General features: G+C 34.9%; 1 protein-coding gene across 1 annotated transcript; it reads right to left on the bottom strand.

Moving 5' to 3' along the window:
* Positions 1 to 411: 411 nt before the first annotated feature.
* Positions 412 to 26,528, bottom strand: LOC106130174 (uncharacterized). Its single transcript, XM_013328949.2, has 12 exons — positions 26,516 to 26,528; positions 10,995 to 11,133; positions 10,686 to 10,750; positions 9,809 to 9,947; positions 8,402 to 8,514; positions 7,186 to 7,320; positions 6,671 to 6,805; positions 6,008 to 6,227; positions 5,290 to 5,435; positions 4,571 to 4,909; positions 3,967 to 4,164; positions 412 to 3,480 (listed from the first exon to the last, which is right to left on the bottom strand). Exons 1-12 carry the CDS (start codon positions 26,526 to 26,528, stop codon positions 3,380 to 3,382), a joined length of 1,743 nt encoding a protein of 580 aa, XP_013184403.1. The 3' UTR covers positions 412 to 3,379.

Below are 26,528 nucleotides of genomic sequence, written 5' to 3'. Positions count from 1 at the left end.
TGATTCAAATACTATTCAGTACAATATTAATTTATTTAATATCTGTGAGTGCAATTATATCGATGGATATATGGTTATATCGTGCAGTTATGTGGTTGTAACCATACCATATACATCCATATAAAACATTCCTCAAGTACCTACGTGGAAATAACTTTTTGGCGGGGACAAACATTTGTGTTACATTTAACTTGATAAACTAGAGGTACCTACGCTAGTTAGTTACCATTACTACGATACGAGTAGTTTTTCAGTTTATTGTAAATATATTCTCTTATACTTATTAGTTGAGATTTAGAAGTTTATAAGCATTTGGACAATTAACAAGAAAAAAGAGCATTCGAGAAAACTGATTTGGATTTTCCCATTAGTGACGGTCTTCACAGAAGGGAAATAAAACTACGCACAAAATAAATTTCGCTGTTTATTATAATCCATGCTGACGACTATGTACTTAATTGATTTTAATGTATCTAAGTATATCACACAATGGAAACATAACGATGATGTAATAACTCAAGAAAAAATTACAGGAAGCATCCCTCGAATTTTTTCCTGAGATTCACTTCCCCAAAGAAATAGTCTCTGTCACAATATAAAATAACAATCGCTAGCTCCATTATTCACAACTGTCTAATAACTATTAAAAATTTAACGCTCAATAGCTTTAAATACAAATATATTATTGCTGTCGCGATTTTATAACTACTTAATTTGATCTTAACTACATCGTACACTGATCTCAAAATGAGTACCTATTCGTTTTTCCTTATCTAAATTCACTCTTAACTATTCTTATTTATATTAGTATTGCTTGATTTGGGAAAACATAGCTTTCCCATGAAAATTGTTGTAACAAATAGTTATCATAGGAGCAACCATTAAATGGTGCGTTAATAACAATCATGTTATCTAGAGAAATCGTGTCTACTCATTAATTACTTAAACAAAATATACAAAAAATATGCAAATTGAAATTACTGTAACCTGATGATTAGCTATTTATTCCAGGCACCTATTTTCATGTACTGTAACTTTTTAAGTTTAAATAATATTGTAAAAATACAGCTAAATTATTCTAGCTACATAAAATATTACAATAAGTTTGTACATGTTTACCTAAACTTCTTTTTATGGTTTTAGTTCGCACAGCTACCTACTGATTTTTTTATTATATGAGTCATTTATTTTTTACACTCAGTCTATTTCAGTTAGCACAATGACATATTTTTTTCATGTAAGTACTTTTTAATATTCGTTTTTGTAAGTGCCTATTGAATTTCTGAGTTTATGTGAAATGAAATATTAGATATCAGTAAGTTGTAAAAAAATACACCATAAAATAGGTAGGTATATACCTATTATTATATTTATCAATGTAAATACCTAACTGAATTCTAATTTGAATTCAGTTTGAAATAAAGTAATTATTTTATGTGCATTTATACAAATAAATAAAAACAAAAAACCGCAAAGTACCTATCTGGTGCTATCGTGCTAGTAAATACCGATATTTTTTTTGTGCATTTATGATATGCCTTATTTTTTTAAATGTGGCAGTTGAATGTGCGTTGTTGAATGTTAATTAATTCAATTCTTACTGTAAAAAGGTGCAGGCACGGACTGTAACATACACAGAAAAATTATGACAGTCAATCACAAACATTACTTAAGCAAGGTCAAGAATTACAGATTTACAATTATTAGTAGGTAGAACGATGGCTCATCTTTGAGGTAGTACCATTACCTACCTACTTAACAAAACATACGAAATTAAATTAAACATAAATACACAAAAGAGACATAGAATGCCGAAATGTACGTGGTAGGTAACAAAAAGTTTAGGGTTCCGTGGGACATAATTATGATGGCACAGGTATATCATGTTATATTTTCTGAACAAAAAGTGAATGACTTTAGAATGCGATACTACGATTTCGCATTTTCACACAAATAATTCATATTTAAATTGAGATATCAGTCACTATAAAATACAAATAGTCTCAAAAGTTCTATAAAACCGATGCAACAAGAAACATTATTCACAACCATTCGCGTCTTCTTTCAAACACTGTCAACTATTTCAAATTGTATGTCTTAGGTTATATAATATTTTCAAATGAAAACCAGAAAAAAAGGGAGACGTGCGGGAGATTGGCTTAAAAAAGAAGGCTGAAGCAGGCTTAATGGCGGCATTGTACGGGTGTGAGTGACAGAAGATGAGATAATCTATAACTCATATGACGTAATGGCGGCCTACTGTCACACTATTAGTGAGAGTGTGTGCATGAGGCGTATATGTATATTTAAAGTGGGCCGGCATACTATTGGTGTTTCATTTTTCCGTACTCCGTCTCCCTTTTTTCTACATCTATGCGAAAAAATTACAAATGAAATTTAACTAAAATAAAAATTAAATATAGTATGAGATAAACCTTGAAATTATATTAAGAAAAAGACAATTTTGATGAAGAAAGCCTAAAATATAATTAAAAAAATTTATATTTTTATGATAGTATACTTGCATGAAGATACATTTTTTAATACCATAATATAATGAAATGTTTCATACCTAACTTGAATTTATTTTATGAATCTTCTTAGTCGAACACTCTTGTCAGAGTGGTCGTGGTTGCGCAGACGAGGTACACGGATATGAATGTGTGTAAATGTACATTTAATGAATAGCATTACTTCAACCAAATATACTTAAAACTTAAGGTAAAAAGTTTATCTCATATTAAACGAAATAATATAAAAATGGATGTAATAACACAGTTCCTATTAGAGACACTAGATAACATTTTTACAATGGTAAAGCCCACATAATTTTGTTAGTACATGTATTGTATATGTAGATAATTTTATTCAGGCGATTTAACTATCTATGATATAGGTGTTAATAGAAATGTGTATATTTAAAATACAAAATATTTTCAAACAATGAAAAAAAGAATTAAAAAAGAAATTGAAGTCTGCAAAAATAAAAAGTAAATTCTATAAAATGCTGAAAAATGCGTAGTTTCTTAGTTGGTGATGCACCTAAATTTAACCTGTTTATTTACCCTAAATACATTAGTTAAAAATTCAATACATTCAATACAATAAGAATACAAAAGCGTCGTGACTGATAAAAAGTTTATTACTTACTTTATTATACTTCTATATAAATATAAAAGTGAGAGGTACCTATTCGTAAACTGTGTTCATTTCTTCCTGGTGAAGTAACACTAGTGCCACCACCAACCAAAAAACCAGATTATGAAAAACCTTAGAACTAAATTTGTTTCGTCTACAGATTTGTTCCTAAGCCTGACTATGCTATAATTACAAGGTTATGGGGTTCTAAAACGACTATGGTATTTTAGTGCTGTTCGAATCATCTCGGTATTATACAGTGTAGTATCACGATTACTAAGGACAGGAGTGAAGATGGTATCCTCAGGAGGGGTTGGAAGTTCGTTTGATCTTGACATTCCCCTGTAAAGAAAAATAATATTAGTGTTATAGCAATTAGCATGAATTGTATACAAAACGCTATAACTAACCAAAACAGGCAATTACGGTGTGTAATTAGTGAACTATTACAAAAGTTCAGTACAGTAGTAATGTATTATACCTAGTATTACATAACATAAGGTATCCCGGATATATCTGAGATACCTTACGTTATCCACCTTATGTTCTGTACAGTAAGTGGCGGAGTGAGTAACGTAGAGACTTCCGCGATATGAAGCAACAGCTGCGTGAGTCGTCGACTTTATTCCGACAAATCAGTTGTTTATGACATATCTTACCTACCGAAAACGAGCTCAGTTCCCACACCACCTTGTTTGCGTTTGGTGGCTAAGCAGGTGATAATAAAACTTCCTCGCGACTTGCAGCATAAGCAGCGTGAGTAGTTGATATCAAAATTAAATACCAATTGTATTTATCTAAGTGTTCACTTAGATCTGGGATACTTACCTACAGTATCGAAAACAAGCTCAGTCCCCCCGCTTCCTCGCTCGCAGTTAGTGGCTGAGCGCGTTACGACAAGACTTCCACCGCGTACTTCCCGCGACATAAAGCAGTATCTTCGCGCGGCGGTGCTGTCGCGCGTCACTGGCGTTGTCACCACGAAAGACGCGCCTTCTTCGTACCAACCGCCATGGCATGTGTATGCTGTGGAAATATGATAAAGTTAAATAATTTTATTATGTAGCACAACGTTATGGAGGCAAACGACGACCTGCACTTTTAGGCAACGGGATGTGTAAGAAAGATCCAACTTAGGGTTGGGTTCCCATGCAAAAGTTGCGAAAGTCAGACGAGAATCGCTTCGTGTTAATACGTGACTTGCCCAATCCATGCGCACCGCACTCCTCTCTAAAGAAGTGAGGAAGCATTTATATAAGTCTACATTTCACTTTTATGTAACAGTGCTACACACCGTCTAACAAAATGCCTACCCAGGACTGCTCTTTCAAGGGTATACAACAAAGAAGAACATTACGCTTTAAAGTTAGATACATGATCATAACTCCTGCAATGGCCTATGCTTAAAAATACAAAGCATGTTAATACTGACCTGTTACTACTTCCTTATTCTGACACGTCGAATAAAACTCCATATTCTTTACTGAGTTGCATCCGACCTCCAGTCTATGATAGTTGCTGACTACACACGCAACCCCCTTCTCCTCCGCCTGTCTCCTACTCCTCAACATTGGAGTACTCGACATGTTCCTTACGCTAAAATTGAACAACCTAGTTCCGTTATCTTTACGATTATGTTCAAACATTGCTTTCTCTCGCTTAATCCTACTATCTTCATCACTCCTCGGTGATATAACGCTCCTCTTGTGCCTACTGCTTTGTATTGTGTATTTTCCAGAATATGGACATTCCTTTGATTCTGGATTGCTGGCTGCAACAGAAAAAAAATTTGCTAAATTAACTTTTATTATCTACTCATATTTTCGTTTATGCAATCTAATATTCTTGTCTTGATCTAATTTTAATGCTTTTTATGTGCCGACTTAAAATATTTATCTATTTTTTAATAATAAAAAGCAAACGAGTAGTGGCAATTAGTTTGTTTGTAAACCGTAAATTTCACAAAAAAAAAAATATAACAAAATACAAAACAGTCGTTCGATTTAGTACAATGGCGGACTTATCTCATTAGTATTAATGATACTTAGTGGAAAATTAACGCATGGTACTGTTTATTCTTTGTAAACCAGCAATATTCAACTAAAAAATCGATTATTAGCTCTAAAGAATAATGGAATTGGGAAAACTTACCAACTAAAGTGATATACGGCGCTGTGACCGCGTTGAAATGATGTGGCGAGCACGCGTCTTCAGGCCTTGAAGTCGGAGTTCCTCGTTGAAGCTCCGCGATGTAGGTGTCTCGCCGGTACAGCACCACGCATACGAAGCGGGAGACACTGTGAAGAGATTTACATGAAGTTAAAATAAAAAAAAAAGGGAACGGAAAACAATAAAATAGGTACTCGTATTGGGAGTTAGACAAAATGTTAAACTATTCGTCTTCTTCCTCCTGACTTTAGTCCCGGTTGCATCCTTAACATGAGAGGAGTTTATCACCAAGCCTTTTGCGCTTTTTATCCGGTATAATGTCAAATAGGTACACTTTACTTTTCCATCATGAAGCCATACAGCCTAACGTGGCCGTTCAGTCTTTTCGCGACTGTTGGCTCTGTCTTCCCCCATGGGATAAAGACGTGACTATATCAACGTACTCATTACTTTCTTACAATTTTTGTATCGACAATACAACTTTACGTTTCTTACAACCGATCAATATGAAGATATATAGGCAGATGAATGCCGTGTGGTGTTTATTATTTGGAATTTGACCATTCATTCATGTTGGTAACTTCTAGTAAAAAAAAATTGTGTGCCTACTTTTGTTCGATCAATGGAAAGCTTGTAAACTAGGGGTTCTTCTAGCCAAAACAGGCAACCGGTTAAATCGATGATAAATACAATAACTTACCAATGATGCTGCCAATGCGCAACTAGCGCCACGGAGTTTCCACTTGGCGAGCTTGCCTTCACATTGACACAGTACACTTTGATATCAGCGCCTGTAGCGTTAGTGATCCTGAGCGTGGCGTTCCGCTGGTAGAAGGTGTAGTTACTGCTGAAGTCCAGGGTGTGCCATGTGTGGGAGAATGTCATCCATGTTGGGAATTGGCAATTGAAGCGTACTGATACTGGAAATGTTGTTAAGTTTTATTTATACAGTATTCTTAATTATACATGCACATTGTTTGGAATAACTGTGAGGCATATCAGATTTATAATAAGTTTGATTTTTGCCCGAAATTGAAAACTGACGTATGTACTTACTATGCTAATTAATATTCTATGGGGATTACAATACATTAAAAGTATAAACTATTGTTACAGATAAGAATCTGGTGACAAAGAGTCTACTATTAATAATACCTTAGCTAATATTTCACAAGCAGAGTCAAATATTTCCAATAAAGCCTTTGTTAACAGTACGATTTTAGGAAGAAATAATAGATTGTGACTTAAAACTGTTTACGTTAATATCAACGGGAATACTATATCACCGGATCCTATTCACGATTACTACACACGAATCTAAAAGAAAGAGAGAGTGAATTTGCAATTTCGATCTTTCACTCACCTCGTTTCAAAGCCATTGTTCTGGACCCTTCTGTGGCACTGAAGAGTCCGTTGCACGTCGCATCACCAGATTGGGCCACTCTATACTCCACACCTCCTGGTGATGTGGGGCCTTCTTTAGCACCGTTTCCTGATGCTGGAAAAAGATTTAGGCATTTCATTTTTTGATCAGTTATTTTTTGAACATTTGTTTTTTTTTCTATAATTTTATACAGATGATTAATATAACAAATTATAATGACAATAATCTATCAAGAACGGCTCATGCGAAAATGAGATAAAAAAAGGATAATAACAACTATGCAATTTTACTTCTCCTAATTTACTATGAGCCTTTAATAAAAACGTGACATATCAACAAGGTAGTCATTCAAGCAAAACTTAAAATAATCTTGAAAAAAATAAGTCTCATGCATCCATAAAAAAAAAAAATAGATGAACACAAAAATTATCTCGTTAACTTCTTTATATGAATTTATTTCCTTCAAATACTAATTTCTAAACGAACTATCTTACCAATACCATTTGTCTTCTCGTAGACGAAGCATCGGTATCGGTCCTCGTTGCTGGTTGCGTGGTTGTGGTGGAGTTTCCCCACGAGGAACCGAAGGCTGCCTTCCTTCCATGTGGCTAGGCACTCGAGCTCTTCGACTGAAATTTAATTATATGAGATATTGTTATATCAATTTATATCAATGCACAGAAAAAAATAAGTATAGTTAAGGCAAATAATCAATTCATACATACCTACATACATACATATAATCATGTCTATATCCCTTCAGTTTAAATTAATTTATGAACAAATATTCCTAAATAACACAAATATTTGTTTGATAATAATGAAATAATTAAATTAAATATTTGTAACGCCATAAAAGATTAATTTATTTGTAAGTACTTAGGTACACTTGCTTTGTGTATTTAGGTGAGTGTCTCGTGCATTGTTCGTTCGAGTTCCAAACTATTGCGTCTATTCTCAGAGCCATCTCTAAATTACTGTATTGTGCTGTGCCTAGGTGTATCTATTCAGATTTTTATACAGCTAATAAAAAGACGTTCCCATGTGGTTTCCGGCACCAATAGAAAAAAGGATAGGACCACTCTATCTTTTTCCCATGGATGTCGTAAAAGGCGACTAAAGGGTAGGCTTATAAACTTGGGATTCTTCTTTAAGGCGGTGGGCTAGCAACTTGTCACTAATTGAATCTCAATTCTATCTTAAAGCCAAACAGCTGAACGTGGCCTATTAGTCTTTACAAGACTGTTGGCTCTGTCTACCCCGCAAGGGACATAGACGTGATTATATGTATGTAATAAAAAGACGGCAGTAAAATTCGACGTTATTGGGGGAGTAATCGTTTCATTATTCTTTTAAAAATATACTTATGAGAAAAAATACAGAAGAAATATTAATTAATTTTCTAACCCAACTTACTAACTAAATTTCTTACTTCTATACCAACAAAAAATCCGATTGATAAAATACTGAAGCTACAATTTGCAAAGGGAACAATATGAAAGTCAATGAGAATGACTGAGAAAAAATAATAACAATTATCGCTCACACTTCTGGATCATGATTTGGATCATAAGGAATCCAGGTTCCTTCCTTTCTCCCTAGAAATGATAGATATCCCTATATCACATGATGATCAATGACTGACTGACTGATGAAAAAGAAGGATGATGACATATAAACTCGTAACCACATTATTAACACTAGAAGTACCTGTGCTTTCAGAGCCGTGGACATCAGGACATGCTTGGTAATTAAGCAGGAGTCTGGAATCTTCAGTACAGCTCTCTATTGACGATACTGGACTCTTGCAGTCACCATGACCTCTGAAGATGGAAAATTAAAAGTTGGTAATTTATATTAAAATACTTAACTCATTATATAGTATGGAAAAATACCTTTCCTGTAATGACACTTCCTGACCAAGGAAGGAATTTTATATATCAGCTTGTATGTATAAATTACAGCTCCTTCAGACAGGGTAGACAGAGATATTTCCACTTATCACGATCCCTGCATACTTCTTTCGCTGCATCCACATTCATAACTTTGTTCATGGAATATCATATCTATACAATATTAGCTACTTAGATTGTAAAAGTAACTTAAGATGAAATAAATAAAATATATTTTGGGGATAGGTTACTAGTACTGATAGCCATACTTAGGACTAAAAATCTAAATGTGTTTATTCATATAGCTATAGAATACAGGAGCGAAACGATTCACTGCGCCGTCATTGATCGAAGGTAAAATTAGATATCTTTGCACCGGACTTAATTTGCTCTTTCCAACTAAGTAATTTCCAATATGGGTATAAAAAACATATATGGCTAAAATGTTAAAACTCAAAACTTGTGTGAACAGACAGTTCTCTATGTTTTTTTGATTTATAAAAACACGACTTCAAGCATCTAAGCTGTCCGACTGATTGATTTACACACAGCAAAAACTACTGATTGTAAAAATCTATAATTAGGCATGTTGCCTTAGACAGTGTAGCAACTTAGAAGCAGGGAAGGATTTCCAATCAAGTAATACTAGGTAATTGGCCATCAGAAACATCAATGTAGTTGATCGAAATCCAATAACGTCAATGAAATTATTCTTTATCGGACGGATGTGCGTTAATTAAAAATTCTGGCTCACGTCACTCAGACGGACAGAAATAGTGGCGGTCATTATGGGGGTATAATTAAAATTGTGTTAAACAGGGGAGCCTAGAGGGGTGGTCATTCAGCGTTAAGTTTTTTTGACGAAATTAATCATACAATAATAACGGATGATGTTTTTATTACGCAACATGGTGAATGTTTCTGCATGGATAAATTAAAACTAATTTCCGGCCGTGTTTATTATTTGTGTAGTATATGAAGTAATTGTTCATCCAAATTATGTCTTGCTCGTCTGACCTTCTAAAATTCAAGATTCCAGATGTCATAATGAAGTAACCGTTGTGAATCGAAAATGCCCAGAACTTAGAAACGATGCTGGTGAAGATACCTACTTGTTTAGTAAACCGAAATGTATGAACATGGAATCTTATTTAAAAAAAAATTGCCTTTATTTATTATGTATCCCATATTAAGGAGAGAAACAATGTATTTGATTTAAGTTTACCTGTTATATGTGAACGAGAACGGACCCCTAAGGGGGCAGTCGACGGAGTCTGCGTTCTCTCTAAACATGGAGTACAACAGGGCATCTCCAGTGATGAGGGTACAGAGGTGGGGCAAGGCGTCACGCCGGTAGCAGAACGCTGGAAAAAATAATAAGAGATCAAGGAAATGATAATGAATTTCAATTTGTTATCTGGATCTACACATACGTAAATATAATCACGGCTGTATTCCTTGCCGGGAAGATAAATACTATAGTCTTGAAAAGACTGAAATACCACGTTCAGTTGCATAACTAAATGATGGAACTGAGATTAAAATAGTGACATGTAGCGCCTATAAGAAGAATCTCAAGCTTATTAGCCATTCCCATGAATGATCGATGGGAAAGATCCCATGGATGTCCTTTAAGAACAAAACAAACGGATTGGTCCCTTTGTATCGTGTGGTTCCCGGCAACAATACAAAAAAGAATAGGACTACTCTATCTCTTTCCCATGGATGTCGTAAAAGGCGACTAAAGGATAGACTTAAAAATTGGGATTCTTTTTTAGTCCATGAGTTAGCAACCTGTCACTATTTGAATCTCAATTCTATGATTAAGCTAAATAGCTGAACGTGGCCATTCAGTCTTTTCAAGACTGTTGGCTCTGTCTACCCCGCAAGGGATATAGACGTGACCATATGTATTTATGAGCCGGCAACCACTCGGAATTAATGTTATCAATTTTAACACTAAGTAAAGTAAAGGATTGAAGGATAACTGATTTTGATGACTCCATGATAAAAAAAGCCTTTTACATCATATGTAAGACTATATACTATTTTCACTATTAGGTAATCACGCAAGATTTAAGTTTATTTTTAGTGATACTTACTTTCCTTGTACTGAAGAACATTCTGATGCTTTTCATGCATCACAACACAACGATAGCACCCTTTCCTGTAAAAAGAAGAAGTGCCCATGTAGAAGCTAGATTATATTAATCGTGCTGTATATTTGTTTTTGAAAGGCAAGTAAAACTTTGCCAAACACTATATTCATGAAAAGATTTCGTAGAAATCCGGTTCTTCTGGAACCTTCTTCGCAAAAAATTTGAGTTAAAAACCATTGAAATGAAAAACATGAAAGTAACCTGGGGTGCGCCTTTTGTTAAGTAAAACAATACAAAAGGCATGATACTCACTCATCAACAATAAGAAACTTGTCGCCCTCAGAGGAGATACACTTCCCCTTGTTGGAGAGACGGTCTCCCTCGATGACGATGGGCTGGATGACTCCAGACTGGAACCAGCGCCCGTGCCAGCGGGGAGGGAACGTACAACCTGGGTACAGAGATTTTAATCAATATTTAAGGAGTGAAACACACAAGGATAGGCTTACAAACTTGGGATTCTTTTATAGGCGATGGGCTAGCAACCTGTCACTCTTTGAATTTCAATTCTATCATTAAGCCATATAGCTGACCGTGGTCATTCAGTCTTTTCAAGACTGTTGGCTCTGTCTACCCCGCAAGGGATATAGACGTGACCATATGTATGTATGTATTTATGAAACACATAGATTGAGCAAGTCGCATAGTCAGTTCGAGACTTGTTAAGGGCTATAAACTATATTATATAATAAATAATTTTATACTTTTTTCGTAATAGGTTGGATTTGATTCTTGTCGATCAGACGCAAAGAATACTGCCCACATACAAATAGGCTGTGACTTTTAGTAAATAAAAGAATTATACGAATAGTTAGCTATAAAATCGCTTCAAGATAACTTTCATCTAAAAGTTTAAAATGGAAATTGGGAGCGACGCATGACAAATTATCTAAATGAACATTCAAAAGACATACTTTGTTACCACTAAACTATTGTGAATTTTTGCCTGTAAGTATTTGAGATATCAGAAGGTAATATCAGTCAAATAAAAAAGAAAGGCGTATTTACGACTTGACAAATTAATGAAGGAATAAATTGAAAATTAATGAGCTGAGACATTGTTAGCTTATTTTTCTATTTTTACTTTCTTAGTTCACACACATAGGTATTTCTGAAGAAGACAGGCCTATATTGTCCGCTTAAAAAGCCCCAAAGAAAGCACAATAGCGTTTTCAAACTATACCCTCAACTGTCAACGTATACTTTACTATCAAAGGTAGATTATTGATTTCACAAAGCTATCAATCGTAGCGTGACGGTAATGGCCTGAACTCATTAAAGCTATGATCAATTCTATAGAAGCTTTTGTCGCATCACTATGAATATTTCATTTTTTCATTACTATGAAAACACACTTGACGGCTGAAAGAAAGTTGATGTTCATGTTAGATTGTAAGGCTCATAGAAGTTCGAGAAGGATCAGGTGTGTCATTTTTGAAAATGGTGACATACTAATAAACATTATATCGTAAAGCGAGGCCGACAGAAAATGATATCAAAGTGGGCAAGGTCATTCAACCTTACGGTTCTATAAACTTTTAAAATACTGAAACTATTTTCTTTTATTGAACTATAGAGCACAAAATTTCGCCTATAAGGCTTTAAAATGGAAATTTCTATTCTCGTCACATTCTATATCAACAAAAAACTGATATTTCCATCATAGTCAGAATACGTCTGTTTTTCTCAGTGTGATTACGTACAAAGTGCTTTTTGCTTTGAGCGAAAACCAGGTTAAAGTCACAACTGTGTGTGTTGTGAAATACAACCCAATTGGGTTGGTTTGAAATAAAATAAAATAATCTCAAATAAAAATAGCGTAGTTAGTTATTGCATATTTTATATTTTTACCAAAACAGAGAGGTGAAACAAAAACATTTGTCGTTTCTAAATCTCAATTCCATCATTTAACCATCCAGCAGTGATCCAAGTCTTTTAAATATTGGCTCTGTTTACCCCGTAAGGGATAAAGATTTATGTTAATATCGAAAAAGTGAGTAAGACAGATTTTTCGAAAACCCGAACAAAATTTTCGTTTATGAATGTATTATGATCCCAGACGCTGTCAACTCGTCAGAACAATTTTTATTCATCATGGCGTTCAATTGGCGTCGGGATTCGAACCCGGACCCTTTGTATTGTAATCGAGGATTATTGCTTTCATTTGTTGGTAATCGCATAACAAAGAATGTTAAATGGTGGTCGTCGACATGGTTATTCTAAACTATAGCTGTTCGTATTATGTGAAAACTACTTATATGGTACCAATGAATATTTGAAATGCAACTTCTTCAATCTTCCTTAATTATCTATGCCATGATCAGTTCTTCTTAAGTCCCAGTTTACCCATTGGTTGGATATTTTTTGGGTCTTTTGCTGACCGCTTCCAGGTGTTACCGTATAAAACTTTATAAATTTTAATGCCCAGTGTATTGGTGGTATAGGATCATCATTACACGCAAGTTAACAATCCCCTCTCCAGAATTGTGATCCACATCTGGCCAGGCATCCACTCTAAAGATTCCTAAATCTTGTAATTGCATTTTTTTTTGTTTTTCTAAATGTACACACCGAACGCAGGTCAAAAGTAGCGCTGTTTAAAAGCGGGCATGTGCTAAATTGTAATACTAGAATATCTTCAAAGTCGTCAGTCACACTGTGTGTGTGACAGTGTGGTCAGGTTTTAAGTGTAGCATTTGTTGTTCACTTTAATTTGTATAACTCGAACTATTATTATGCAAATCTCTGTGTAACGGCGGGGTAGTAGAAAGTTCAGTTAGAAATGGGACGTAGGAATTCCGCCCACTAACGAGTACATTAAGATAAGGTATTAGATGTACAGGTATTTAAGTGACGACTATACCTAAGTATACATACTAATATATAACTACTGTAGGTTTTTTTAATTTTGCTTGTCCGTATAAGTAATTATAATTTCTGTTTTCTAAAATAAGGTTGTTTATTAAGTGATTCCTTAGGCAGGTCGGTGTCTTTCCACATCACACTTCGCGCTTTGTATTCAACAGTCACCTATACACATATCACGTCTGTATACTAACGAACAGACTCGAAAATACTAAAAGGCCATTTAGTTAGTCTTAAATTGCTGGATGGATGGAATTGAAATTTAGATATGGACAGGTTACTAGCTTATCGCCTAGATACGTTTTTTATTTGCCACAGTTGAAAATGAAATACCTACTTATTTTATTTAAGTAAGATCGAGTTAATCTGTTCATTGTGATTACAGGTACTAACTTTTATAAAATAATTTAGTAGACGTGCGTATATAAATGTTGCCTCTACTGAGGAAAAAATGAATTTGTTTCCCCCTTATAAACAAAATTTTTATGATTCATTCATGTTTATCTTATTTTTGATATAATTAATGATAGTAAAATTGCATTCCACAATTAATTACTCCCATAATATTTTCCACATAGTCCGTATGCACATTTTATTTCCATCTATTAAGGCTTTGTCACACAATTATAATTACCGAATTACGTTAATAAATCAGCGTCCAAATGCCCTTAACGAAATTAAGTAATTAACGTTAGCCGCCGGAATTTAATACGCTGGCAGTTGTTTGTACTACGTGCAGTGGGAGAGCACTTTAAACTCAGTCGGTTGTTGTTAGGGCTGTGATAAGAAGAAAAAACAACTATCTTTTTAAATAATAATCTATTCTAGGCTATAAGAAAGGGTTTTAGCAATTTGGAATCGTGATTGTTTATTTTATACGCTCAAAACGTTTTCTAATAAATGAATCATTATTATATGAGTATGTATTTTAAAGAATCTTATCCATATTATCTATTATTTATTTATAAACATTTACCATTACATCGCTACCGTCGGCTACACATTAAGTGACTCCTGTCCATCTCATATTTGGATGGTTTCTTAAATAATATCTGCTTAATTTTACTATCTTCAATGCTATTGTACGTACAGGTGAATAGAAAAAAGAGCTTAATAAGTACGTTGTATATACATACTTATGTTTATTGCTCAAATTCTGCATACTTATTTCTTGTAAAATAAAAATAAAATAAGAGGTAGTCTCTGCCTACCCCTCCGGGAAAGAGGCGTGATTTTATGTATGTATGTATGTAAAAATAAAATAAAATGTACATAAGTTAAATTTGCCATTAAAAAATTTTTATTTATTAATCATTATCAAAATTCTTATTCATTATAATGTTAAGTAATTACCTAGGCTGACAAAGTTGGGATTCTTTTTTAGGCGATGGGCTAGCAACCTGTCACTAGTTGAATCTCAATTCTATCATTAAGCCAAATAGCTGAACGTGGCCATTAAGTCTTCAAGACTGTTGGCTCTGTCTGATATAGACGTGACCATATGTATGTACTCGTATGTATGTAGTCATTACCTATAGCGTTAAGATAGGTCAGGAATGCAGATTTGCCAGCCCTGGGTTAAGGAGCATACACTCGCGTTGGTAAACACCATTATGCGCTATATTGCTATCCGGTGCACCGATCTAATAAGTTTTTCACTGCTTTATGTAAATTTTTGAATGTAGCCATTAAGGAGTGCCATTTTAATATGAATGTTCAGTTCAGTAATTATTGTCGTACTGGCGGAGGAATTTTAAATTCTTAAATTTCTTTGTATATTTAAGTTGCGGAATATCCATACAAATATAACAGTGTGAATGTGTGTTTCTTCGTTCGTATTTCATATTAAATTTAGCATAGGTTTATATAGTGTAGATTACCGAGAAGGATATATCACTTTTTACGCGGATGAAGCAGCTTCGAACGAAAGCTAGTAGTAGTACCTTATTGATTGATTTCATTGTAATTGAGTGATTCTATGAAGTGTAACGAAATGTTTATTGATTATTGGGCAATTCCAACCTAATATTTTTTCGACCAACCTACCTGTAAAGTAAAAATTTATAGTCCTATATAGTAAGTACATTTGGAATTAGCGTTGTTTCAAATTTCCACAACCGCACAGTTTATACTTTACAGTCATAGTAAGTGCGAGGGGTTCTAACCAAACCTAGATTAGGCTTACACATTCAGTTGTCTGAATGTGCAAGTTTCCTCACGATGCTATCTCTCATCGTAAGAGTCGGTTAGCAAGTTATCAGGTTCTCGTTTTTTTGTGGGGAATCTTAACCATGTAATATAGTATGTTATACATACGCACAAAGGCAAAATTATATATGAGCATGATCAAAATAATATTCGTCTCTTAGTCATTGTATTGTAATCCAACAAATAAAATTTAAATAAACACGTATCATTCATACTAATAACAATGCATGACTCAAGCTACTCATTATAAAACCATACACGTCTTCGCAAAAAGTCTCATTTGTATCCTGCTCCTTAAGTGATGCGATTTAACAAAAAAAAAAATCTTATACCAAGAAACCCTTATTACATTAAACGTTCACAAAAGTTTAAATTAATCAAACTGTAGTTCTAAAAAAAGCTAAACATTCTTTTTTAAAGTTCGAACCAGCTTTTACCCAAAACCGTATACGAGTATATATGTACCTTTAATGTACCACCTTTAATCATAAGGTTTAACCAATCTTAGATTTCTAATAAATGAACATAAGCATAAATTATTAAATATTCTATAAAAACTCTCTTTATCATGTATGTAAGTAAGGTTATCTTGTCTAATAAATAAAGAAAAAAAAAACAACTGAAAGCATTATGAGCGTTCACCTTTTCATGGACCAAGACTTCCATGTTTCGGGCGTAACTCCAAATATACATAATTGAAATTACTTACAAAGTTACTTAAGACAGTTCACAATGGGGGAGTATGTTATCAACATCCTTGTTCAACACTCTTTGGCAGTGAAATGCGTATAAAGACCTGATTTAAACAAATTAAGCCCGAGGCGCAGTCGGTGGGGTTTCTACGAGACGGGACGATTACGATGCGATTTCGGTACCTACGATGGCCAAGATGGGATTTGAACCTGCGCGCATCAAGCATTTTAACCGGACATCTTACTTATTCGACCACCGACAATTTACACTGTTTGATATTCCTGTCCCTTGGTAAATATCTCCGCAGTTAATACAGAGATACCCTACTCTATATTATGTAGTACCTATCTATACTAATATTATAAAGCTGAAGAGATTGTTTGAAGTTCCTGAGATTAGCGCTGAACGCGCTAAAATGAAACGCTTCTGGTTCGAATTGAAAAATTATTTTTGTGTCAAATAGACCATTTATCGAGGAAGGCTTTAGGCTATATATCATCACGCTGCAACTATAAGGAGCAAAGAAATAATGGAAAACGTGAAAAAAAAAAACGGGGACAATTATTAATCCTTGAGGGCTTCAATGATAACCAAAATAATTATTCCACGCGGAAGAAGTTACGGGCACAGCTAGTAAATAATAAAAACCGTAGATGTGCAACTCAAAACCAGATAAACATAAATCATGAGATTAAAATAAACAAAGTTTTGATCAGCAGAAATACTGACGCATTCATACAGCATATTATGTACTACTTATGGTACCATAATAAAAATGCCTTTGTCGTGAAATGTAAAGTGTGCAATTGGCTAAGTACACTCAGTCTTTATGAGAAATTGGCCAAGTTATGTACCAACTGACGAAGCAATTTTGTCGGCACCACTTTACGCTTGTTGCTTTCTGCAGATTATAAACGGAAACAGGATTGACAGCCCGACAGCCCGTCATAGTTTACCTAACTATAAGATTTCTGATAATAAACCATTCAATTTCGGTAGAATTCAGTACTCCCAGAACCAATATTGAATGGTAAGACCTTTAAATATTTTAAAACTTAAAATTGTATAAACCACATTATTTTGTCATAGGTATTGTATTCTACTTCACAAGTCCTTTTATTTGATACCCATATTGAGAGAGCTGAAACAAAATTGTAATTTGTCAGCTGCCATACATACATTTATACTTATAGTTATACGTCTATATCCCTTGCGGGGTCAACATGCCGACAGTCTCGAAAAGGCCACATTCAGCTTAAAGATGGGATTGAACTTTCAAACCAAAAAAATAATAATTAAGAAATTCATAATCGGTTCGTCCGTTGGAAGCTTCTATCGACATACATCGACAGACAGACACACTTACAGACAAATAATGTTATTCTTACAACACCCCGTCGTTATCTCTTCGGGGGTTAAAAATCAGCTCCTTTACAAGAGCCCAAGTAATAGCTATGTCACATGGGCTTCATCGCGTTAATAAATCATTCGAATCCTGATAAATACACCAAGTTTATCCATGATTTAGTAAAGCTACGGGGTTCATCGAGGCGTTCAACTGAGAAACTTGTATATAACTTTGATATAGCTATATGATATAGTGCGACTTAGCAGAGACACTGGTTTAGCTTTGTAGGTGAGTTTGGTCTAGTTAGTGTGTTCTGAGATTAAGTTAAATCTTCATCAGTAGGAAGATATTTGCATGCGAGCTAACTATTGTCCGATCGAAATCAAGATTTTCGGGACAGTAATTAGAAATAAAACAAAAATAGAAATTTTATTCATATTTGTTATTCTAAATAGTTGGACTTAATAATAAAAGCATAAATATTTATTGTTCATTAATTTATATCTTTGCACAACATAAACCTAAGACTGCTGATAACGCACCCGCATTGTCTACCAGTTAACTTTTCATTCAAAACTTTAAAATCCAATTTTTATTTACATTATTAGGGGACATTTCAAACATCACTTTATAACTGTCATTTTTGTTGGTTTCACAACATTGATTGACGTGAAATAATTCACTTAACAGTTAGTTTTCTGCCAAAGTGTCAGTACAGAAGAAGCGGCAACAAACTGCAGCAGCATTTTCCTTAATATCGTCAACTACACTAGGTTGACTAAGCAGATATACAGGGAGAGTGTGGAGGGAAAGGTCGGAGTGGGAAGACCTAGACGAACGTATCTTGATCAAATTAAGGACGTCCTGGTAAAGGGTCAGGTCAAAAGTACCCGAAACCGCCGAGCTTGTATGAAGAGAGTTATGAATGTGGATGAAGCGAAGGAAGTATGCAGAGATCGTGGCAAGTGGAAAGAGGTAGTCTCTGCCTACCCCTCCGGGAAAGAGGTGTGATTTTATGTATGTATGTATGTACACTAGAATATAAATGCGGATGAGAGAATGCATTGTTATGATGAATTGATTTAATTTAAATTTAAATAATAAAACATAGTATATAATGTGGTCAAAGGTGTGCTTCATCTAACGTCTGATCATGTAGTGGTTTCTTACTATAGGTACCTACTGTAATCGTGTCAAACCACATACTAACGACTGTAAACAATGGCCGAAACTTAGCATTACGCGCGACTTCTCTTGCATTAAATAAATCTTGTTGACGAGGTCGCGGCTTAACTTGTCCAACTCTAAACTTTGGGATTCCAACCCGCGCCGCCATTACATTAATCATTTTGAGACAGGCCGTTACTACGCCTTTTATATGTGACTATGCGTGCGATTATCATGTACTTGGTAACGTTTTGGTGATCTGGTTTCAGTTCGAAATTCAGTCCAAATAATAATATATGTACATATGTTACGGCTTAACTACATATATTTTATTATTTGTCCATCCAGCTAGACATGGCCACCGATGCTTAAGACGCTGACTCTATCTACCCTGTGATGACATAATATAATCGTGTCTACATCCCTTGCGGCGTAGACAGAGCCCACAGTCATCAAAAGACTGAAACGCCACGTTCAGCTGTAATAGATAAAGATACGCTCAGTACCAGGGCATAAAATAAAGAAAGAACAACAAATATATTAATGGCTTGCGCACTCGGTACAGATGACAAGGGAAATTCATAAATTTCGAAATTGGAAATAAAAAGGGGTGCGTGGAAACTCAGGTGGTCGGAAGCGGGCCCATCATCAATTTCTATTCAACTCCAAACAGCCGAATCAGGCTCCATCGAGTGTCGTTTGGACGGAGGACGTAAAACCGCTTGGAGTATTAGGGGACTTGAAATCAAAATGACCTAACAAATCAAGCGCATTAAATAATTTTTAACATTTTAATACTTTTGGATCCCAAAGTCTCGCAAATTTAATATTGGAATTGAGATTATTAATTACCGGGCTCTGTCCACCCTGTAAGAGATAAAAATGAGATTATATGTAAATTAAGTCAGTTGGGCACATCTGCAGACACAAAACATTACATTAATTGTGAAGGCTTAGCTTTTTCTTCTTCTCATGGACGATAACTGAAAATCAATGTTTCAGTTCTCAGGTTCAGAAAAATCGCCAAATATTCTATTAACTTAAGATTTTGTTGTGTTAATATATAATATAATATTATTTTTGGTGTGTGTAGCAATTCAAATAAATGCATTATATCAAACTTAAAACACTTACATTTCGGGTGAGGTACATAAAGTACTGTTATCAATCCTTAGTACTAAAATAGTGGGAAGCACCCCGCGACAATCAACCCTATCCTCCCTCGGGATAGCTTGATATATCTACCTACTTCCTATAAAAGATCGCGCGCATTAACAGTAAGTACTTATGCCACTGTTCACACTACGCTGAATCATGTACAAAGATTTGTATGGAAATATTTTCACTGCGTCGCTAAGTGTGGAGGCGGGGGGTTATTTAAAATGTGTGATTTATTTAAATTGAGATTCTTTTTTCACTATGTAAATTAGTTGTATGTGGGACACCAACAAACATAGGTACGTATATTGTTCTTGCCCCAAAGAAAGTATTATATAGTATAGAATTTACATACTTGCTTATTTGAGAATCGAAATGCAGTTCATGTTTTTTTTTATTTATTTCCTAGAAATAAAATAGCACCCTGTACATGCTATTTATTAAACTTGATTAAATCCGAAATATTTTGGACAGTTGTCGTTCCCATTAGAATTTCGGGATATAGTCTTTAGTGATCGCTATATTTCCTAAGAAACGTTACAAAATGTATACAGCTTCATGCTCTTAGTAGTTTCAGTTGTACGTATATACAATCAATATATATAGTCAATCAGTTAGCAACGCTTGATTTATATTATATTGATTACTAGAAAGGTTAAAATAAGTGAGGTGATTTTTAACTCATTTAACTAAAACGGTTCAGACAACTAACGAAATCAATCAAAACCTTCCGACACGGCTAGTAATTATCGAAAATTGCTGCGATTTTCCCATTTTTAATACCCCCCACGTGGATACGTATAAATTTCTCGAAGCCTATACTTAACCCTGTAATGGCGGCGTAAATAAATACTATCCTCAGTATTGGTGTTTTAGGGTTGGCAGTGTTAAGTTTATCTATGACCATTTGTGACTTAGCACAGTGTCTACATATTATAATACACACATATTTGATAATAATAACCTCTTTATCACTTACTGAGTAGACAGAGCTAATACTTAAGAAAGTCGAAGTTTAGCTGGAAGACTAAATGAGATATATAGACAAGTTTGTAATCCCTTGATTAACATTAACAATCTGCGCGGGAAGCCACTGCAGCTACAAAAAGTAACATTTTTTAATGTAATATTATTAATTTTATTAAAAATCGGCATTATTCAGACATATTTTTACATGCATACATATTATCACGTCTATATCCCTTGCAGGGTAGACAGAGCTCAAGAGTTTTGAAAATACTGATAGGTAAAGTTCAGCTGTTAGGCTTAATGATTCTGATGTAGTAACAGGTTGCATTCCAGTCGCCTAAAAGAAGAATCCCATGTATATAAGCCCTTATATTAGACATATTTTTAACCATGACAATATCGCCTAGCGTTTGTTGCGCAAGAAAAATAAGGACAAAACTTTTCTAAGAGGTTTATTTAGTATTATGATATAAAACGAAGCTTAAATATAAAGTACGTGTTGAAGGAACTTGATAACCACAAATGTTGAACGATGAAAGCAACAAAGGGCTGCCCTATCCGGTGATATGATAAGGCGACCACAAATAACTTACGCCCACGTAAACTTCGACAAATTTATTCTCGTAGTTGTCTTTTGTAACATTTAAATAGTGGCCTTCACATTTTTTAAGGAGATAATTTTATACCATCTATAAATATGTCGTTTATGTATTTCTAACAATAATTGATGAGTTACAAAAAGGGTGAGAAATACATACATACATACATACATAAAATCACGCCTCTTTCCCGGAGGGGTAGGCAGAGACTACCTCTTTCCACTTGCCACGATCTCTGCATACTTCTTTCGCTTCGTCCACATTCATAACTCTCTTCATACAAGCTCGGCGGTTTCGGGTACTTTTGACCTGACCCTTTACCAGGACGTCCTTAATTTGATCAAGATACGTTCGTCTAGGTCTTCCCACTCCGACCTTTCCCTCCACACTCTCCTTGTATATCTGCTTAGTCAACCTGCTTTCATTCATCCTCTCCACATGACCGAACCATCTTAACATACCCTTTTCTATTCCTGTAACTACATCTTCTTTCACATCACAACATTCCCTTATCACGCTGTTCCTTATCCTGTCACTCAATTTCACACCCATCATACTCCTTAACGCTCTCATTTCCACTGCATTTATTCTGCTTTCATGCTTCTTTTGCCATACCCAACTTTCACTCCCATACATTAATGTCGGGACCAACACGCCCCTGTGCACAGCCAGTCGAGCCTTTTTGGATAGTTTCTGACTGCTCATAAAGGCATGCAAAGCTCCATTCACCATGTTCCCCGCGTTCACTCTCCTTTCAATATCACTATCATACTTGCCATCTGATGTAAACTTTGATCCTAGATATACAAACTCTTTCACTTGCTCCACTTTTTCTCCTCCAATCAAAATATTACATGCTGTCATTTCTTTCTCCATTTCAAAAACCAGTGTTTTAGTTTTACTTACGTTCACTTTCATTCCTTTCTCTTTTAAAGCTTCATGCATACAGTTTACCATCTCCTGTAACTCCTCCGCTGATGACGCCAGTATAACCTGATCGTCGGCATAGAGCAGACATTTGACGAGTAACTCATTCATCCTTAATCCACTTTTAGACTCTTTCAAATCTGTCAAACAGCTATCCATAAATAGGTTGAACAGCCACGGTGACGCAACACATCCTTGCCTAACGCCTTTCTCAATCTTAAACCACTCAGTGTGCGCTCCGTTTATCCTGACACAAGCACTCGAATCCTCATATAAGGATTTCAGTGCTCGTATTAAGAGACTGCTCACCCCATGCATAGAAAGTGCTGACCACAATTCATTCCTCTCAACTCTGTCATAGGCCTTTTCCAGATCTACGAATGTGCAATAGACTTTTTGACTCTTGGCCAAAAACTTTTCGGCTATGCACCGCAAGGAAAAGACCTGATCAGTACATCCCATTCCCTTTCGAAATCCCGCTTGAGCATCCCATATTTTGTCATCAGTTTCATTCCTGACTCTATTAATCAATACCTTAGCATACAATTTGCCGACGACGCTAAGCAGGCTTATACCACGATAATTTTTGCAGTCCAGCTGTGACCCTTTTCCTTTGTAAAGTGGCACGATAACAGCCTTACACCAATCTTTTGGTACTCGGCCGCTTCTCCAACACAAATTGAAAAGGCAGTACAACTGACTAGCTACTACGCCTTTTCCTGCTTTAAGCATCTCGACCGACACTCTATCACACCCAGCAGCCTTTCCCGCTTTCATACTCTTAAGTGCTTCCACAATTTCGAACATTTCAATTTCGCCTTCCATCTCATTCTCTTTTTCTTCGCTATAGCAGAAATCTTTCTTATTTCCTTCCTTTTTTTCAAATAAACTTTCAAAATAGTCCTTCCATATCTTTAGTACACATTCTTCTCCTTTCACAACGCTACCATCCTGGCATCTGATCCTAGTCAGCTCTCTGGTTATAGTATTTCCTCGGGCTGACCTTACGGATTTCCAGAATACTTTCAGATTTGACTGAAAGTCTTCTGATAGCCTTTTATCAAAATCCTCTTTATACTCTTCTTTCTTTCTAATCACAGCTTTCTTAACCAAATCTTTCATTTTCTTATATTCCTTACGTGCTTCATTCACATCTTCATCTATAACCTCTTGCATTCTTAAGTTAGCTTTTGCTGCTAACAAATCCAGCCATGCTTTCTTCTTTAATCGCACAAGTTCTTGCACATCTTTACTCATCCACGCATTTTTGTGATTTTTTCCTTTCCTTCTTCTACTTACACCACACACTTCAACAGCTACTTTCACAATTCTTTCTTTAAATTCCTTCCATCCATCTTCAATATCGCTCATTTCCTCTAAATCTTCAAATTCATCCTTCAGTCTATTAATATACTTCTTACCTACATCCATATCTTGCAAATTTTCTACTTTTACTCTTTCCAAAGCGCTGGTTTGCTCCCTTACCCTGTGCCGCCAGCGATTGAAGATACCCCTTATCCGGGATATCACCAGTAAATGGTCCGAGTCAATGCCAGCACCGCGATATGCACGGGTATCCAGCACTTTGTTCTTCAATCTTTCATCTACAATCACAAAGTCTATCATACTTTTTAAAATACCTTCCACTCTTGTGTAGGTGTGGATCTCTTTATGTTGAAACATTGAGTTCGACACAAAAAGATCCCACTCTAGACAAATTTCTAATACACTTCTTCCATTATCATTCACCTTTTCGTCACCAAACGCACCAAGCACCTTTTCATATCCATCACGCTTTACACCCACCCATCCATTAAAATCACCTAACATAATAATCTTCTCATTTGGCTTGGTAACTTTCAATACTTCTCTTACACTATTCCAGAACTCCAGAACTATGTTGTATTTTTTTTTTGGTGAGAAATATGTTGTATTTTTTAAACTTATAATTAATTTATTAAAGTTCTGCATTATTATCTAGTGCCTTGTGAATCAAAGCTTGATGAGTCTTTTTTACACAAGTGTTTTGGTTGGGTTATTGGCCCCCTGAACCGCGTCCTCTATTAAACGGTTTAAATAGAAATAGATTTTAGTAACTTAAAAGTAAGTAACTAATATCTTTAATATAATTAAATCTAATATCGATTCCAAAGCACAAGTGTAGAAGTAGTGGTAGAATAAAGTACACTGTAGCGTTGAACAACGAATGTATACGCTTTCCGAAATATTTACATGTGCCAACCCTAGTAGGTATCTAAACACCTATTAATACTTAGGCTGCTGCAATACGAGGTGCTTACCTACTTAGAATCAATTTGTTTTATTCACAATACTAACTGAAGTTTGAAGTTTTATGGAATAACTAAAGTATTTAAAGCGAAATGCATTTTTTCAATGATCTTTGTACGGGTCAAAATAAAACATACATAATAAACAACAAAATGAACTGAATAGATTCATTGACTTTTTTCAACGTGGAAAATCGCTAGTATATCGTACTATAATTATAATCCTTGAGGTGAGTTACACTGCTATGTATATCATTAGCCGAATATCAAACTCCAAGTATTAATAGCCATAAAAATATAGAAAAGTTGATGGTAAAATACATTGTTCAATAATTGTATGAATCTTTGTAAGTTAATAAAATGGTTACTTTGTATTTTACCTCGTACACATTTAGGCAATCAGACATATATTTTTTTTTTACTGAAATACGTCCCTAAACCCCTATAGAATATTAATGGGGAAGCTGCAACGGTGCTTGGTGTTTTTGTGGCCAATAATAAATGGTCGACGCAGGTTTATTTATTTTATTAGAATTTGTAATCTTTTCTTGGGCGACCAATATAAGGATATAAAAATATGTAAAAATGAAAATAATAAAAATGGGAGAAATTCAATAAGAAATGCGATCTATTCATTTGAAAGTTCAAATTTCATCTCTATTATAAACCCATACCTTTTCTCTGAGTAATGTTTTTAACTAATGCTCTAAAAAAACCGAAGGGCCGATGTATTTTTAATTAATTTACATTCATTTTTTCATTACATTCACAGGAATATGAAAAATAATATATCTGATATACCTGCCTATTTCAGGGGGCTTACTTCGTATAATATTTAGAAGCCCGATTCGAAGCCGGTACCGCCCCGTTGACCGATTGCCACTTTTTACTCGCACCCGCCTGGAATACTAAACTTGTCTAGATCGCTCATTGATTTCAAAACATCGACTGCGAGGGTGGTTCAAATATTATTTAAATAGTGTTATCTCTCTTTTTCCCCTATGTGGACAACAGGTGTCCAAATTCACTATATTTTCTGTGTTTTCTTAAAATCTGATCATATAAATATTTTAACTATTTGTAAGTCTCTTATTGTCGTCAATCATTATATGTAATCTATACTAATATTATAAAGCTGAAGAGTTTGTTTGTTTGAACGCGCTAATCTCAGGAACTGGTCCGAATTGAAAAATTCTTTTTGCATCGAATAGACCATTTATCAGGGAAGGCTTTAGGCTATATAACATCACGCTGCAATATAAAAAAACGAAAAATGTGAAAAAAAAAACGGGGAAAATTATTCATCTTTGAGGGCTTCAATAATGCCCATAATATCTATTCCCTGCGGTCGAAGTCGTGGGCACAGCTAGTTGTTTAATATACCGCTTGTAAAGTCAAATTTAACTGCAGCATTTTATACCGAATAAACTGATAAGGAATGGCACCAACAGTATTGGCAAACATTTACATGTAAACAACTTACTCAACAAATATTTCGTATGATTTATATATTCCAATGCATACATCCTTGTTGCAATTTCAAGAACCCACCTTTGTTCGCCAT

The sequence above is a fragment of the Amyelois transitella genome, chromosome 7 (assembly GCF_032362555.1).
Source record: "Amyelois transitella isolate CPQ chromosome 7, ilAmyTran1.1, whole genome shotgun sequence".
Classification (NCBI taxonomy): domain Eukaryota; kingdom Metazoa; phylum Arthropoda; class Insecta; order Lepidoptera; family Pyralidae; genus Amyelois; species Amyelois transitella.
Note: the sequence above shows the minus strand (reverse complement) of the source record. Positions and strands in the feature narration are given on the sequence as shown.